This window comes from Lonchura striata, chromosome 24 (assembly GCF_050655825.1).
Source record: "Lonchura striata isolate lonStrDom1 chromosome 24, ASM5065582v1, whole genome shotgun sequence".
Taxonomy (NCBI): domain Eukaryota; kingdom Metazoa; phylum Chordata; class Aves; order Passeriformes; family Estrildidae; genus Lonchura; species Lonchura striata.
The window spans coordinates 2,268,714-2,286,225 of record NC_140726.1 but is presented as its reverse complement, the minus strand read 5'-3'; the positions used below and the strand labels follow the sequence as shown (position 1 = coordinate 2,286,225).

At 54.9% G+C, this 17,512-nt stretch overlaps 1 protein-coding gene across 1 annotated transcript; it reads right to left on the bottom strand.

Annotated features, from left to right (window-relative positions):
* Positions 1-9,458: 9,458 nt before the first annotated feature.
* On the bottom strand, positions 9,459-17,269 carry CHEK1 (checkpoint kinase 1). Its single transcript, XM_077788061.2, has 12 exons — positions 17,128-17,269; positions 16,381-16,604; positions 16,216-16,280; positions 15,005-15,074; positions 14,280-14,468; positions 12,429-12,533; positions 12,197-12,292; positions 12,017-12,125; positions 11,640-11,817; positions 10,020-10,151; positions 9,833-9,934; positions 9,459-9,705 (listed from the first exon to the last, which is right to left on the bottom strand). Exons 1-12 carry the CDS (start codon positions 17,190-17,192, stop codon positions 9,610-9,612), a joined length of 1,431 nt encoding a protein of 476 aa, XP_077644187.1. The 5' UTR covers positions 17,193-17,269; the 3' UTR covers positions 9,459-9,609.
* Positions 17,270-17,512: the final 243 nt, after the last annotated feature.

Sequence of the window (17,512 nt, the reverse complement as noted above, 5' to 3'; positions counted from 1 at the left end):
GAGGGTGATTTTGCCTCATTTTCCTGTAATTTGGCCATTTAACTGTATTTTGCCCATGGAGCTGCTTTGGCACCAAAAATTGCCTCAGTGTTTAGGAAGGAGCAAAGAACCTCGCCGTGCAGTGATTGTTGGGTTTCCCCGGGAAGTGGGGTTACCTCTGGGAAGACTGCTGGGGTGGGACACAACTCCTGCAGCCCTGTAGAGGGTTCAGAAGTGATAAAAGGTTCTGTGACCTCTCCAGCAACTGCCTGCCCCAGGCCAAGCTGGAATGAGCCTTGCTGGAGGCTGTCTCCAGCGTGGCCTCCAGGGCAGACCTTGGGCCCACAATTCAGGCAGCTTGTCCTCAACCTTCCCTCTGGATAGACCTCAGTGATGCAGGGATGTTGTCTCCAACCTTATCTTCCTGGTGGATCCCAGATCAGCATTGTGGGTCTTGTCTCCATCCCTGTCTCCTGAAGGATCTCGGGTGGGTGCTGGAGGTACCTTCACTCCATCCCCATCTCCTGAAGGATCTCAGGTGGGTGCTGGAGGTACCTTCACTCCATCCCTGTCTCCTGAAGGATCTCAGGTGGGTGCTGGAGGTACCTTCATTCCATCCCTGTCTCCTGAAGGATCTCAGGTGGGTGCTGCAGGTACCTTCACTCCATCCCCATCTCCTGAAGGATCTCAGGTGGGTGCTGCAGGTACCTTCATTCCATCCCCGTCTCCTGAAGGATCTCAGGTGGGTGCTGGAGGTACCTTCACTCCATCCCTGTCTCCTGAAGGATCTCAGGTGGGTGCTGGAGGTACCTTCACTCCATCCCTGTCTCCTGAAGGATCTCAGGTGGGTGCTGCAGGTACCTTCACTCCATCCCCATCTCCTGAAGGATCTCGGGTGGGTGCTGGAGGTACCTTCATTCCATCCCTGTCTCCTGAAGGATCTCGGGTGGGTGCTGCAGGTACCTTCACTCCATCCCCATCTCCTGAAGGATCTTGGGTGGGTGCTGCAGGTACCTTCACTCCATCCCTGTCTCCTGAAGGATCTCAGGTGGGTGCTGCAGGTACCTTCACTCCATCCCCATCTCCTGAAGGATCTCGGGTGGGTGCTGGAGGTACCTTCACTCCTTCCCTGTCTCCTGAAGGATCCCAGCTTGCTGTTTCAAGCAATCTCCACCTTCTCTGAGCTCCCTGAAACCCAACCCACCACCTCACCTTGCTGATGGTGCCCATTCCCAACCCCAGCTGGACCCAGCTCGTGGTGGATGCCTCTGGAGGGGCCAAGCCCGTGGTGGAGGGAGAACCGGAGACGGGCGGAGGGGATGGAGCGCCTTCAAAATTGACACCATATGGCTGCTCCCTATCCCCGGGCCCAGTAAATAGGTCTTTCATGCTGGGCCGGTTGCCATAGGAGCAAACACGCAGGAAATATCCCAGATAACTCGAATAGTGGTGAAAACATATGTTTTGGATAAAGCCCGGCAGAAAATCGCCCCGTTTAACCCCTCCAAGGCAGTTTTAACCCCTTTGCCACACCTCGGCGCGTGCATGCAGTGGGGAAACTGAGGCACGCCAGGTCTGGGCCCCTCCTCAGCTGGCAGTAGGAGATCTGGCAGGCATTGTGCCGTGAAGTGGGATCGCTGTCAGGTTCCCAGTGTCAGCTTGCCTCCTCCTCCACCTCCTCCTCCCCAGAGCCCCTTATCAAGACGGATGGCTGGATGCAAGGCCGTGTGCAAGCATTTTGATTTGCCAAGGAATTTGCTTTGCTTTTGCTTTTTTTATTTTCCCTTTTTTACTTTTTCCCCCCCCTCTTCTTTTTGTCTCTTTTTTCCAGCCCGGGCCAAACCTTTCCTTATCGCATCTGGCGCGCAGCGGGCCCCCGGCGCTGCCCTGGCCGCCGGCCAAGCGCGGAGCCGACAGCCAGGCGGCCGTGGCACGGCCAGGTCTCCCCGTGCCTCAGCATCCCGAGGGGCTGAGCCCCGAGCAACCAACAGCCCTGGCTCTCAGGAAGGGGAAACTGAGGCACGGAAGGCCTGAAAAGCTGCTGCAGGTGTTCCTGTGAAGCGGCTTCGTGCATCCCTCCATGTGGCAGTGTGCCACAAATGTCCCTGTGCACAGCTAATGTCCCTGAGTGCTGCTGACATCCCACCCACCCGAAACGTTCCTGTGTGCTGCCAGCATCCCTGCACACTGCTGCAAACAGCCCTGGATGCTGCAAACACCCCTGGGCATTGCCAGCATCCCTGTGTGCTGCTGCATCCCATAAACATCCCTGGGCATTGCCAGCATCCCTGTGTGTTACTGCATCCCTGCATCCCATAAACATACCTGTGTGCTGCTGCATCCCATAAACATCCCTGGGCATTGCCAGCATCCCTGTGTGTTACTGAATCCCTGCATCCCATAAACATACCTGTGTGCTGCTGCATCCCATAAACATCCCTGGGCATTGCCAGCATCCCTGTGTGTTACTGAATCCCTGCATCCCATAAACATACCTGTGTGCTGCTGCATCCCATAAACATCCCTGGGTATTGTCAGCATCCCTGTGTGTTGCATCCCTACATCCCATAAACATCCCTGTGCATTGCCAGCATCCCTGTATCCCATATAATATCCCTGGGCATTGCCAGCATCCCTGTGTGTTACTGAATCCCTACATCCCATGAACATCCCTGTGCATTGTCAACATCTCTGTGTGTTACTGCATCCCTACATCCCATGAACATCCCAGTGCATTGCCAGTATCCCTGTGTGCTGCTGCATCCCATAAACATCCCTGGGTATTGTCAGCATCCCTGTGTGTTGCATCCCTACATCCCATAAACATCCCAGTGTGCTGCATCCCTGCATCCCACAAACCTCTCTGCACTCTGCAACACTTCCCAGGCCTTTTCCCAGGAGAGGAAATTGCTGCTGAGTCTTCCCAGCACTGCCTGAAGATGAAGCAACCCCGCAGAGCCCACCCCAAAACCTGCACCCCAGGGCAGCCTTGCAGCAGCCCTGTCCCTATAAAAGGCTGAAGGGGAAGCAACGAGTGCTGGGATGGGGAAAATTTTGGGGAGGGGTTGTTCTGAAAAGTCAGGAGCACGGGAGGGATTGCACCTGTGGGGTGCAGACAGCACAAACCAAAGGGATCAGGGAGAAAGCCCCGAGACTGAGGAGCCAGGGGCTGCAGGGCCACCCCCGGGAGGAGGTCCGGCCGACCTGGGATTTCTCCTGCTGCCGTCCTGTAAATACTGCTGATGGGAGGAATGTGCAAGCATGGAGGAAAATCCCCTTCCACGCCAGAGCATCGCCTCACAGCCTCCCTCCCAGTGGGATCAGAGCCCTCCTGATGCTTCTTATCCTCCCAGCTCTCCTGGGGAATTTTTTTCCTATCTTGATTTTTGTGGGATGCACATCCCCAGCAAGGTGCAGCATCCCTGCCACCCCCACAGCCCTGCTTCCCACAGCATCCCTGCCACCCACTGCATCTCTCCCACTGCCACATCCCTGCTCTGCTGCAATCCCAAACTCACTTCTCCACTTCGGATCCCGTTTTTTGTTTTGCCCCTATTTTTTAATAACCTTTCCCTGCATCTCCCACCTCCTCCTCCTCCTCCTCCTCCTCCTCCCTCCGAGCTCTGGTTTGGGTTTTGGTGAGGTTTAGCAAAACAAACACGGTCAAACCACCCCATCCTAATGTGTAAAATCCCTGGAAAAGCCACAACAGCTCTGCAGGGCAGCCAAGGGCTCGCACAAGGCACTGGCAGGCCCCTGAGCTTCTCAGCGAGCAGAGCACAGCAGATGAAATCCATTTAATTTTCCCCCTCCTTTTTGATGTATTTTCCAGCAGGATATTCCTCGCACGCAGGTCCCCTTGCCCCAGGGGGTTGTTGCTGGGTGCTGAGCCTGCAGAGATGCTGCTAAATCAAGGAGGGATTGAAGTGATGACAAAACTCTCCAGGACAGTGAGGAAAATGGCATTTTCCCTGCCAGGCTCTATTGTTTTCCACCTCTCCACATCCTAAAAATCCCAGCAGTGGCCAAATGATGCGCAAAAGTCACTTTAAAGATTCAGTTCTCTGCTCCCAGGGGGGATTTTCCCCTCCTCCATGAGCTGTTTTCGCACCTCTCCCACCCCAATACTCATTTACTCCACACCTAGAGGCTCCAAAGAAGCAGTCTGGGGATTGGGGAACTGATTTTGGGGGTTTTAGGATGCTTGGGGTTTTTTTCCTAGGGCGTTTGGGGGTTTGAGGGTTCTGCTTTCGATGGTGAGAGCAGCGCCTTCTCCCCACCCTGCCCAAGAATGTTTCTGCTGATATTAAACCCGACCCGGAGGCATTTGGAAGGAGCCGACTTCCTCGCCAAGAAAATGACCTCAGCTTTCTGCTTTGGAGCTTTTTTTTTTTTTTTTTACCTTTTTAAAGCATTTTTCTCCCTCTCCTGCCTGCCAGGCAAGAGGCACTGCTGGGGCCTCACCCGTGTCCCTGGCACCACTGCCAGGCTGCATCCACAGTGCCAATCCTCCAATTCAGGGTGACTGTTGTAGGTTTTAACCTGAAAATTCCAATTTTGAGCTGTAAATTCCACGTTTTTCCCACACAAAACCCCTCCCTGATACTGACAGGAGGCTCTAGGGGCCAAACCTGCTGCAAAAACCCACCTTGCACCATCCTCTGGGCACGTGATGACCTCCAAAACTCATTTTCCCAATGAAATAAAACAGGGGGGAAAAAAGCTCAAACCAAGAGCTTATGTTGCCCACGATGTTTCTGGAAGGGATTTTTGCAGGAGTTTCCTTAACAGACTCCTCTGCATTTTTGCTTTTATTAATGTGGCAGCATTCCCGAGGCTGCTGCGATGCTTTTGCAAGAGCTAAAACATCTCCTGAGTTAAAAATCCAACAAAACCAGCCCCTCAGGCACCTCCACAGTGGGAAATGCTAAGGAGAGAGGAGGGAAATGCTGGATTGGGTGTCTTCAGATGGAATTGCTCCAGCTTTAGGGTTTTTTTTTCCTCTAAATAAATGTGTCTGTCCCGGAGACACTGAGCTGATGGGGGCAGTTCAGAAAATAAAAATGCTTCTGGACTCCTATTGGATTTCTAGTCCCCAAAAAGCTGATGTTATTGGGAAATTCTCTCATTTGCCCTTAGTAATCAGATGGGAAATGCTTCCACCATTCTTCTCTGCCTGAGGTGGTGCGTCACCATCCTGGAGTTTCACTGGTACCCCACATTCCATCCTGAATCCAGCATCTACATCCTTCCAGTCCTTCTGCCCTAGAGCTGCACCCCACAACTGCAGGCTGCTTTTGCACCCCACACCCATTCCCTGGATCAGCCTCCTGTGGCTGCCTCCTACATCCCAAATCCTTCACCTGCACCCTCAGCCCTGCACCCCATGTCCTGTGTCTGCACTCTTCATCCCTCACCCTGCACCCTGCACCCCACTCCTCACACCCTGCAGCTGCATCCTGCATCCCAAATCCTGTATCTGTACCCTGCATCCCACATCCTGCTCCATGCATCCATTGCATCCTGCACTCTGCAGCTCGATTCTTGCATGCCAAATCTACATCCCAGATCCTGCATCTGCACCACGCCCTCCATGTGCAGCCTTCATCCCACATCCTCCATCTGCACCTTCCTCCAGCCCCCCTCCTACACCTGCACCTTGCACCATCCCTTGTCCTGCGCCTACACCCCAAACTCTGTTTGTATTTCACATCTTCCCACCCCCTGCATCCCATGTCTCCATCCCATCTCCTGGATCCCACATCTCCATCCCAACATCTCCATCCCCCCTCCTGCATCTCCATCCCAGCTCCTGCATCCCACACCTCCATCCCACATCTACATCCCATCTCCCCCATCCCACCACCTGGATCCCGAGGGCACCAACCCCTGCAGGTCCAGGAACTCCCACCCCACGCAGGGCTCTGGGTAAGTTCAGCCCAGGGTCCTTACTGGGGCGTACTGGGCCATACTGGGCCGTGTCCCCTGTAGCTGTACCCTGGCTGTGACTCACTGCCACCTCCCCCAGCCACAGGACAAAATCTTAACTGCAATGGAAACCGTTTGTGAGGCTGGATCGCTCCCATCCACTCCTTCCTTCCCACTGCTCCCTGCTCCCATCCAGGCCTTTCTCCAGAGCAGGTGTGGAGCTGCATTCCCAACCTGCCTGCACACAGGGGAGCGGGGAGCTTTCCCATCCACAGGGGCTCTGTTCCCCTCTCTGGCACATCTGGCAGGCAGATGTGGCCAAAGGGCCGGGATCTGCCTCCCAGATGGGGGACGAGCTGCAAAATGTCTGTATGGGCTTGGAAAGCGATAATTTTTTCCTTGGAAGTCTGCATTTCCCGGCTCGTTGCACGCACTCCCCAGCTCCAGGGGTGCTGCACAATCCCTGTGCAGAGCTGGGGCTGTGCTGGGTGCTCTGGTGCTGGAGCATCCCATGTCCTGCACCTCCATCCTATATCTCACCCTACATCCCACTCCTGCACTCCATGTCCTGCATCCACATCCCATCTCCTGTGTCCTGTATCCCACCTCTGCATCCCAAATCTCTCTTCTGCGACCCACGCCCTGTACATCCTTCATCTGCATTTTATATTCCATGTCCCTCACCACCTGTCCTACATCCCACCTCTGCATCCCAAATTCTACTTCTGTACCCCACGTTCTGTATCTGCATCCCCTATTCTGCATCTGCCCTTTCATCCCATGTCCTGTGTCCTGCACCCCACATCTGCAGCCCCTCTCCTGTGTCCTGCATCCACGTCACACGTTCTGTGTCTGGAAAACGGCATCTGGGAACCCGTATCTACATCCTAAATTCTCTGTTTCCTAAATTCCTGGGTTTTTTCCTAAATCCTGCGGCTGCATCCTGAATCCTGCATCCCACATCCTAAATGCTTCCAGAGCCTCTCTTCTGTGCCCTACATCTGGCAGCCTGTATCTGTATCCCAAATTCTGTGTCTCCCATCTGCATCCTGAATCCTCCATCCTGTGTTCTGCATCTGCATCCCAAATCCTCAATCCCTGATCCTGCATCTATGTCCTGAATCTTATGTCCTACACCTGCATCCTAAATCCTTCGTCCTGTGTTTAAATCCTAAATCCCATGTCCCCATTTACATTCCAAATATTCAATTCCAGACTTCTCCATTCTGTCCTGCATCAACATCTTATGTCCCCCACCTGCATCCTAAATCCTCTATCCTGCATTTACATCCCCAGTCCTATGTCCCACATCTGCATTCTAAGTTCTCCATCCTGTCTTCAGTACCTACATTATGAATTCTCCATCCATCCTAAATCCTATATCCCACATCTCCATTCAAATTCCTGCATCCTAAATCCTACATCTCAAATCCCATGTCCCATATTTGCATCCCAAGTTCTCTGTCCTGCATCCTGCACCTACATACTAATCCCATGTCCCCATCTAAATCCTAAATTGTCCATCCCCCATCCTGCATTTATGTCCTAAATCCTCTGTTCCATATCTGCATCCTAAATCCTCCATCCTGAATCTATATCCCAAATCCTATGTCCCACAACCAACACCTAGATCCTAAATCCTCCATCCCACATCCTCCCTCTGTGTCCTAAATCCTGCATCTCATGTCTAAATCTTAGAAACTCTACCCTGTATCCTGAATCTACATCCTAAATCCTGCATCCCATGTCTAAATCCTGCATCCCATATCTGCATCACAAATTCTGTTTCACATCCTGCATCTACATCCTAAACCCTCCATCCTGTGCCTACATCCCAAATCCTATGTCCCACAACCAACACCTACATCCTAAATCCTCCAACCCCCATTCTCCATCTGTGTCCTAAATCCTGCATCCCATGTCTAAATCCTAAATACTCTACCCTGTATCCTGAATCTACATCCTAAATCCTGCATCCCATGTCTAAATCCTAAGTCCCATATCTTCATCACAAATTCCGTTTCACATCCTGCCTCTACATCCTAATGTCTACTGCCTCTACATCCTGTGCCTAAATCCTACATCCTATGTCCCACATTTGAATCCCAAATTCTGTCCCACAACCAACACCAAATCCTCCATCCTCCATCTGTGCCCCAAATCCTACATCCCCAAACCCTCCATCCTGCATCCAGCACCGCATCCCTAACTCTGCATCCCAAACTGGGCTCCCAGGATGCTGCCAGGAGGCCGAGGGCTGGCCCAAGCCCTCCGTGCCCGCTGGAGAGCCGTGAATTGGGGATGAGGCGGGGGCAGAAGCCCCCGGCCGCCCGCCCCGGCCGTGCTGTTGGTTTTAGGATTTGCCACGCTCCGGTGCCTCCGAGCGCCGGGTCCCGGCGGGGCCGCACAAAGGACGCTTTCAGGGCTCAGCACAGCCCCCCCTGCCCGGCCACATAGGAACACAAACCTCTCATCCCCCTCGAGTTTTCCCCACAGACCCCGAAAGCGGAAAATAATCCTCTCCACCGAGTTAAACACTCAAAGGACCCTAAAAATTTGGGTTGAAAATGATTCCCATGGGAATGGAGCTTGGTTAATGCACGAGATCGTGGAGGAGCAGAAGCAGTGTCCAGCCTTCCCTGAAGCATCCTGGGCCTGTAACCCCCCAAAATATCCCATTAATAGCAGGTAACAGGTGAAAAATTAATCTGTTTTGACAGCGAGACCAACTCGTGCAACAAGTTGTGTCCAGCCTCACACCCCTCCACAACACTCCCTTCGTGAGGCATTCCCAAAGATTTTCTTTTTTATTCCCTTAGAAATATAAATTCCTGGGGGGAATGAACCAGAAAACCCTGTATTCAGCCTAATTATCCCCCCTGGTCGCAATCTGTGATCTCTGGGACAATTAAAAGTGCTTAATCCCAGCTGAAAAGCAAACAAGGTCGGAGCGCGGCGTCTTCCTGCTTTCCCCTGCCCGCTGCCGGGGTCTCGCTCCCCAGCTGCAATATAAATATGCAATTAAAAAATCGCCGCTAATTGCTTCGCCCAAGGGGGGTTCCCACCAGGGAAACAAAAAGGCTGGGAAAAAGGATATTTAAAAAAAAAAAAATTCAAGAAGGGGTAAATAAGTAAAAAGCGCATTTTTTTTAGCCCGGTCATTAAACACTGATGCAGCTTAAAGAGAAATTGTGGTGGTATCTCAGGGTTTGCACCCTGGGGTGGGTTTTTTTGGGGGGATGCTCTTTTTTTGGGGGGGATGGGGTTAATCCCTGGCTCTCCTCTCTCTCGCTCCAGCGCTAACAACCCCTGGCAGCTCTCGGGCTCGTTAGTCCTTCCGAAGAGCAATTAGAGAGGTTGGAAAATGAGGGCAGCCACTGCCCTGAGACAGGGCAGGAATGGGGGGCGGGGGGGTCAGCTCCCAGCCCTTGGGGCTGGTTTAGGGCTGAGATCCCGCAGTGGGATTTACCCTGGCCGAGCAAAGCTGCCCCATCACAGCTTTCAGAGGAACAACCCAGTGCAACCTCCCCCTTGCAGCAACCAGCCTCGCCTTGTGTCCCCAGGGCTTTATTGAACCTTCAAAAGCTAAAACAGGTGGCCAGACACCTTCACAGTATTTGGGTGCTGCTGCCTGAACCCAGCCAGGAGGCAGAAGAGGAGGTGGAGGAAGAGAAGGAAGAGGCAGAGAAGGGGTGTGAGGGCTCAGGTGCCGGGCAGCCAGACCTTCTGGGTGCTGACAATGTCGCTGAGCTTGGCCTTGATCTTCAGGAAATGCCTCTTGAACTCCAGGCCATCGCCCTGTGTGGGGAGAGGCAGGGGTTTACATCCCCCTGCACCCCTCCATCCCCCAGCACCACCTCCCGAGGTCACCCCCACCCTGCACCCACTTTGTGTGGTCCTTCCCCACCCTGACCCCCCCACACACCTTGGAGAGGCGAAAATCCACCAGAATCTTGCTCTCCATCTCCACCAGGTTCACCTTGAAGATGAGTTTGTTGTTCCTCCTGTCTGTGGTCGAGATGGTGACCTGCAGAGAGGGGGAAGGCCTGGAATTATTCCCTGATGACCCAGCACAGGGGGTGCCAGCCCCAGCTCCATGCCCTGACCCCCACCTGGTTGGTGCAGCTCATCTTCCAGCCGTACCCCATCTTCTCACACACCTCCTTCAGCGCGCGGTAAGAGCCGTCGGCGTCCAGCTTGGTGAAGAACCGCGTCATCCGCTTCACCAGCCGCTGCCACGGGCTCTGCCGCCCCAAAAAAACCGTTCCACAGGTCACAGATCCCGCCTAAAGGTCACAAATCCCACCAGGTTCCAGCCCCAGCACTGACACATCCCGGCTTTCGGTGAGGAAATGTTGGAAAGCTGCACCCCCTGATGGCACGAGCCAACAGCCGCATCCCAAACAGCAGAAATGCTGCACAGCCACATCCCAAACAGCACAAAATCGGCCCCTGGCATCATAAAAATGCTCTTTAAAGACATCTATAGGATGCAAAGTTGTGCCCCGATGGTATAAACAGTGCAAGGATGGACCCCAATATTGTAAATTGATGCAAAGTTGCCTCCCAAGTGCTGCAGAGCTGTACCCTGGAACTGGAAAGTTGCATTTTATTACTCAAAATACTGCAAAATCATGCCCCAAATACCACCAGGTTGCACCCCGAGATGACAAACCTTGCCCAGCAGCACCCCAGTGCTGCCAAGCTGCTCCCTGATATTGTAACTCAGATGCTAAGCAGCACTCTAAACACCACAAAGCAGCCCCCAACCACTGCACAAAGTGCACCCTGATGCTGTAAATGATGCACATTTGCCCCCCCAAATCTTGGGAGGTGGCACCCCGAGATGATGAAACTCACAGCTGCATCCCAGCCTTGTCAAATTGCTCCCCGATATTCCATATACAGCAAAGTTTCTCATTAATGTAGTGTTTATGATGCAAAGTTGCACCCCAGTATCTTACACAGCACAGTGCTGCAGCACAAAGCTGTAAATCAGATGTGAAACTGCCCCCCAAGTCCCTGGCAAAGTGACAAACTGACACTAAAAGTACTGCAGATTTGTACCCCAAATCCTGCACCTCACACCCTCAGGTGGCAAGTATTCAACAGCCACAGCCCCACAGCTGGTCCCTGATATTATAAATACAACAAAAGTTGCTTCTTAATCTTACATATCTAAAGCAAAGCTGCACCCCAGTAGTGTAAAAGGTGCAGCACTGGATCCTGATGTAAACTGGATGAGAATCTGCCCCCCAAATGCTGCAGAGTTGCACCCCAAGATGATAAAATTCCACACCCCACACATTGCCAAGCTGCTCCCTGATGTTATAAACATGGCATTATTGTCATATACGTGATGCAAAGTTGCACCCCAATCTATACAATGCAATGTTGGACCTCCGTGTTGTAGATCAGACCTGAAACACCCCAAGGCCACGGCAAAGCATCACCCTGATACTGAGAATACTGAAAAGCTGTGCCCCAAATCCTGCAAACTCACACCCGAGGTGATAAATGACAAAAAGTTACACCTCCAGCACTCCCCATCAGGCAAAGCTGCTCCCCAAGCACCAGAGCAGCCCCCAGGCACTGCAAGGTGCACCCCGACAGCGTCGCCGATGCCGAGCTGCGCCCCGAACGCCGCGAGGCGAAATCCCAGGAGGATCAGCCTCGCCCAGCACTGCGAGGCAGCACCCCGATATTCCAGGTGGTGCCAGGTGCCCCCTGACCTGGGAGGAGCCTGGGGTGCCCAGGAGTTGGCTGTTGACCAGCATGTGCTCGGGGCAGGCGGGCTGCGAGAAGCTGAAGCCCTGCACCAGCTGGTCGATGCTTCCCGTGCCACTCTCCCAGGGCATCCCGCCCGTGCCGGGCTCCGGCTGGGACGTGGAATAGCTTGCCTTGTCCTCACTGCAAGGCAAGGGGGGACACAAGGGTTAGGAGCGCTGGAGGGAGCCAGATGTGGGATCTGCACGGGATTTTGCAGGATCTGGGTGGATCACAGGGGTCGTGCGGGGTTTCCACCCCGCCGCCTCCTGGAGAAAACGCTGGGAAAGCCCCGAGGCGTGCAAGGAGCTGCAAACCCGCGTGGAGGGAAGCAGAGGCTCACCCCAGAGCTCCCTTCACGGGTGAGAAGTCTGTATCGGATCGGATGTGCTTGGAGAAGCCTCCAGGGGAGTCGGCGACTCCCCCCGAGGAGAGCCGGGCCCGCTTGGCATCTGCAAAGGGACAGGACACCAAATAACCCCCAAATCCGGGGCCACCAGCGCCTTCCCCCGCGGCCCCTTACCCTTCTTGAGGGGTCTGCTGTACCACCGGTCTTTCTGGATGTCAGGAATGGAGATCCTCGCCGTCGGGCTCTCCGTGAGGATCTTGTGCAGCAGTGCTGGGGGAGACGGGGGGGTGGAACACAATATGGTGTGTGTGTGGAAATGTGGATATTTGTGTGCATATATAGGTACATATTTGTGTGTGTATATCTATGTACATATTTAGGGAGCTGCTGGGTGCCGGGTGCTTACCCAAGGGAGCGGAATCAATCTTCTTCCAAGGTGGGAGGTAGGTTTTCTTCTCCTTCCAGTCACTGTATTCCTGGCAGCTGTCGCTGGGCTGGTCCCAAGGCAGCTCTGCCAGGAGATCCCACTGCTGTCACCCCTCGGTGCCACAACGCCCTGGGCACACATGTGGCACCGAGGGGATGTGGTGTGCCAGGTGAGCCTGCCCTGCCACGGATCCTGTGTGCTCCCCACGCATCCCGAACCTCCCAGTGCATCCCATGGTTTCTCACACGCATCCCGTTCCTCTCTATGCATCCCAAGCTCCTCCTATGGATCCCATACCTCCCCTCTGCCTCTCATACACCTCCCCTACGCACCACATACATTCACCTTCTATTCCTTACATATATTTTTATGGATATTCCAGACCTCCCCCTCCACGCATTTCACATCTCCCTTATGGATCCCACACGCTCCATCTCTGTTTCACACATCCCTGCCCCTGTGCACTCCATACATCCCTCCCAGCTCACACGTGCTCCTTCCCCATCCCGTACATCCCCAGCTGCACTCCCCCCGTGCACCCCTTCTGCATTCCACACACACCCCTGCACATTCCACAAACACTCCCCCATGTCCTCTGCACCACTCCTGCATTTCCCCCCCACCCCCTGAACGTGTCACATGCATTCCATCCATTCCTAGAGGCATTCCAGTGTTCCCACCTCTGCCGGCCATTTATCACCTCCTGTGAATTCCATCCATCCCAACATTCCCACCTCTGCCAGTACGGCCATCAGCACATCACCCTCTGGGAATTCCATCCATCCCAACATTCCCAACTCTGGCCAGCATGGCCATCAACACCAGGTCTCCCTCTGTGAATTCTGTACATCCCAACATTCCCACCTCTGCCAGCATGGCCATCAGCACATCACCCTCTGGGAATTCTGAACATCCCAATATTCCCAACTCAGGCCAGCGTGGCCATCAGCATCAGGTCTCCCTCTATGAATTCCATCCATCCCAACATTCCCAAATCCAGCCAGCAGCATGGCCATCAGCACCAGGCCTCCCTCTGGGAATTCCATCCATCCCAACATTCCCAAATCCAGCCAGCAGCATGGCCACAAGCACATCACCCTCTGGGAATTCTGTACATCCCAACACTCCTACCTCCAGCCAGCATGGCCATCAGCACATCACCCTCTGGGAATTCTGTACATCCCAATATTTCCAACTCAGGCCAGCATGGCCATCAGCACCAGGTCACCCTCTGGGAATTCCATCCATCCCAACATTCCCACCTCAGCCAGCATGGCCATGAACACATCACCCTCTGGGAATTCTGTACATCCCAACATTCCCACCTCTAGCCAGCATGGCCACAAGCACATCACCCTCTGGGAATTCCATCCCGGCATTCCCACCTCCGGCCAGCATGGCCATCAGCACCAAGTCACCCTCTGGGAATTCCATCCATTCCAACATTCCCACCTCAGCCAGCATGGCCATGAGCACATCACCCTCTGGGAATTCCATCCATCCCAACATTCCCACCTCCGGCCAGCATGGCCAAGAGCACATCACCCTCTGGGAATTCCATCCATCCCAACATTCCCACCTCCGGCCAGCATGGCCATGAACACATCACCCTCTGGGAATTCCATCCATCCCAACATTCCCACCTCTAGCCAGCATGGCCACGAGCACATCACCCTCTGGGAATTCCATCCCAACATTCCCACCTCTGGCCAGCATGGCCATCAGCACCAAGTCACCCTCTGGGAATTCCATCCATCCCAACATTCCCACCTCCAGCCAGCATGGCCACCAGCACATCACCCTCTGGGAATTCCATCCCAACATTCCCACCTCCAGCCAGCATGGCTGTCAGCACCACGCCGCAGGCCCAGACGTCGACGGGCTCGGCGCGGAACTCGGGGCGCCGCAGCAGCTCGGGGGCCACGTAGGGCAGGGTCCCACACATCTTGTTCAGCAGCCGCTCCCGCCCGTTGTGCCGGAACACCGTGGCCAGGCCGAAATCCGAGATCTTCAGGTTGTCTGGGCCCAAACAGAAGCAAATCCAAGTTAAAACTAAATCAAAACTCAAAATTAACCCACCCCCCACACCCCGAAATTAATTTAAAATGCAAGCTCAAATTTAAGTAGAAATCAAAGTGCAAGTAAAAATTTTATTTATTAATTCAAACTCGAATTTGTTTAAAAATGTGAATTGAAAATAAGTTTAAAATAAAAATTCAAGTTAAGATTCTAAAGTTTTAAGTTTAGGAGTTGAACTTAAAATCTGAATTAAAATACAAATAAAATTAAAAGAAGAAATTCAAATTAGAAAATTAGAATGCTAATTCAAATAAAAGCTTAAATTAAGAAACTGAACTAAAAAATTGTAAAAAACTTTAAATTAAAAATGCACAGAAAAATTTAAATTCAGGATAAAATCAAATCCTTTCATTAAAAATTCAAACACAAAATACAAGCATTCAAATTACAGCTTTAAATTGAACACTCAAGTAAAAAAACCACAAATTAAGAAATGAAAACTTAATGGAGCTCGGAGAGGGACACGCCTGCCCCACCTCGATCGTCCAGCAGCAAGTTCTCCGGCTTCAGGTCCCGGTGGGTGATGCCCATGCTGTGCAGGTACACCTGAGGAGGAGGGGAGGGGTCAGCAGCAAGGGTCAGAGGGGCAGCATGGTTTGGGAATCACGGCAAGGGTCAGAGGGTCAGTGCCATGTGGGAATCACGGCAGGGATCAGGGGATCTGTGCTGTGTAGGAATCATGGCAAGGATCAGGTCAGTGCCATGCAGGAATCACGGCAAGGGTCAGGGGATCTGTGCTGTGTGGGAATCATGGAAAGGGTCAGCGCTGTGCTGGGATCATGGCAAGGGGCAGAGGGTCAGCGCCGTGTGGGAATCATGGCAAGGAACAGGGGATCTGTACCGTGCAGGAATTATGGCAAGGATCAGGGGATCAGCGCCGGGTGGGAATCATGGAAAGGGTCAGCACCGTGCAGGAATCACGGAAAGGATCGGGGTCAGCGCCGTGTGGGAATTGCAGCAAGGGTCAGTGCCATGCAGGAGTCACAGCAAGGATCAGGGGATCAGCGCCGTGCAGGAATCATGGAAAGGATCAGAGGGTCAGTGCTGTATGGGAATCATGGCAGGGATCAGGGGATCTGTGCTGTGTGGGAATCCCAGCAAGGATCAGTGTCGTGCGGGAATCACGGCAAGTGTCAGATGGCAAGAGTCAGTGCCATGTAAGGATCATGGTAAGGATCAGGGGATCAGCAACGTGTGGGAATCGTGGCAGGGATCAGGGGATCAGTGCCGTGCCGGAACTATAGCAAGGGTCAGTACTGTGCAGCAATCATGGCAAGGGTCAGGGGATCAGCACTGTGTGGGAATCACGGCAAGGGTCAGCGCCGTGCAGCGATGATGGCAAGGGTCAGGGGATCTGTGCTGTCTGGGAATCATGGCAAGGGTCAGAAACGTGCAGGGATCACGGCAAGGATCAGGGGATCTGTGCCGTGCAGGGATCATGGCAGGGATCAGGGGATCTGCTCCATGTGGGAATCACAGCAAGGGTCAGCACCGGGCAGGGATCAGGGGATCTGCTCCATGTGGGAATCACAGCAAAGGTCAGCGCCGGGCCGGGATCACAGCAAGGATCAGGGGATCTGTGCCATGTGGGAATCATGGCAGGGATCAGGGGATCTGCTCCATGTGGGAATCACAGCAAGGGTCAGCGCCGGGCCGGGATCGCCTCCAGCGCCGCCGGAGCACTCACCACGCCGGCAATCAGCTGCTGGAAGAACCGCTGTGCCTCCGGCTCGGGCATGCCGACATCCGGCTCTGCACGGGGAAGAAGAAGGGGAAGAGCAGTCCTCAGCCGTGTGGGGATGACAAGTGTGCTGCCCCACTGCCCCGGACCCGCGGGCAGCCCGCGCCGCACCGATGCGGTCGAAGAGCTCTCCGCCGCGGCAGTACTCCAGGAACAGGTACTGCGTGGCCCCCTCCCGCCGGTGTCCGTAGAACCGGACGACGTTCTCGTGGCTCAGCATCTTGTTGATGCAGATTTCCTTCTTGATGTTCTCCGGGCACTCGGCCGCGCGCTTCATGTCCACGATTTTCACGGCCACGGCCTCCTCAGTGCGGCGGTTCACGGCCAGCTGCACCCTGCGGTGGGCTGCGGTCAGGGCGGGCACGGTGGGCACGGAACACGCAGGGAATGGGCATGGGAATGCTTCCCCAGAGACAGGCAGCAGGCAGGGAATATTGCCACTGGAGGCAAGGAACGGGCAGGGAATGGGCAGCAAATGGTGCCCGTGGAGACCGGGAACGGGCAGGAACAGACACAGGCACGATGGGCACGCAGGGGTGCAGGGGGTGTGATGGGCGAGCAGTGGGCACACAGAGGACGAGAAACGGGCGTAGAGCGGGCAAACTGCGGGCATGTGAGGGGCGAGCAGGGCGGACCGGGCAAGCTGTGGGCACACACACGGCCTGTAATGGCCAAGGGGCGAGCAAACAGTGGGCACGCAGGGGCCGCGCAGAACCCCGCAGGGCCAAGCAGCGGGTGCGCAAGCGGCACACGATGGGGGCAGAGGGGACAGCGGCCGCGCAAGGGGCAGGGCAGGGGCGTGCAAGGGGCGGACCCGGCCGGCAGCACCCCCGCGTCCCCCGGCCCCGCCGCACTCACTCCCCGTAGGCGCCTTCGCCCAGCGTCTGCACCAGGTCCCAGTCCTCCACGAAGGGCACCGCCATCCCCGGGCCGGGCCCGCTCCGGGCCGCGACCCCGGTCCCGGTGCCGGCTCCGCCGCGCCGCCTTTCCCGCCAGAGCCGCGAGCCCCGCCCCGCCACGCGCGCGCGCAGCCCCGGCCACGCCCACCCGGCCACACAGACCACGCCCCCACCCGGATTCCCGCGCCCGCCACAGGCCACGCCCACCTGGGCGCCCAGGCCACGCCCCCACCGGAATCCCGCGCCCGCACAGGCCACGCCCCCACCGGAATCCCGCGCCCGCCACAGGCCACGCCCACATGGCCACACAGGCCACGCCCCCATCCGAAAATCCCGCGCCCACC

Bases quoted from the DNA above. Each gene is read 5' to 3' on its own strand.
- CHEK1 (XM_077788061.2), bottom strand. From the start codon at position 17,192: ATGGCGGTGCCCTTCGTGGAGGACTGGGACCTGGTGCAGACGCTGGGC. The intron at 16,605-17,127 runs GTGAGTGCGGCG...AGCCCACCGCAG, and splicing joins GGCGAAGGCGCCTACGGGGA to GGTGCAGCTGGCCGTGAACC. The intron at 15,075-16,215 runs GTGAGTGCTCCG...CCTCCTCCTCAG, and splicing joins AGCAGCTGATTGCCGGCGTG to GTGTACCTGCACAGCATGGG.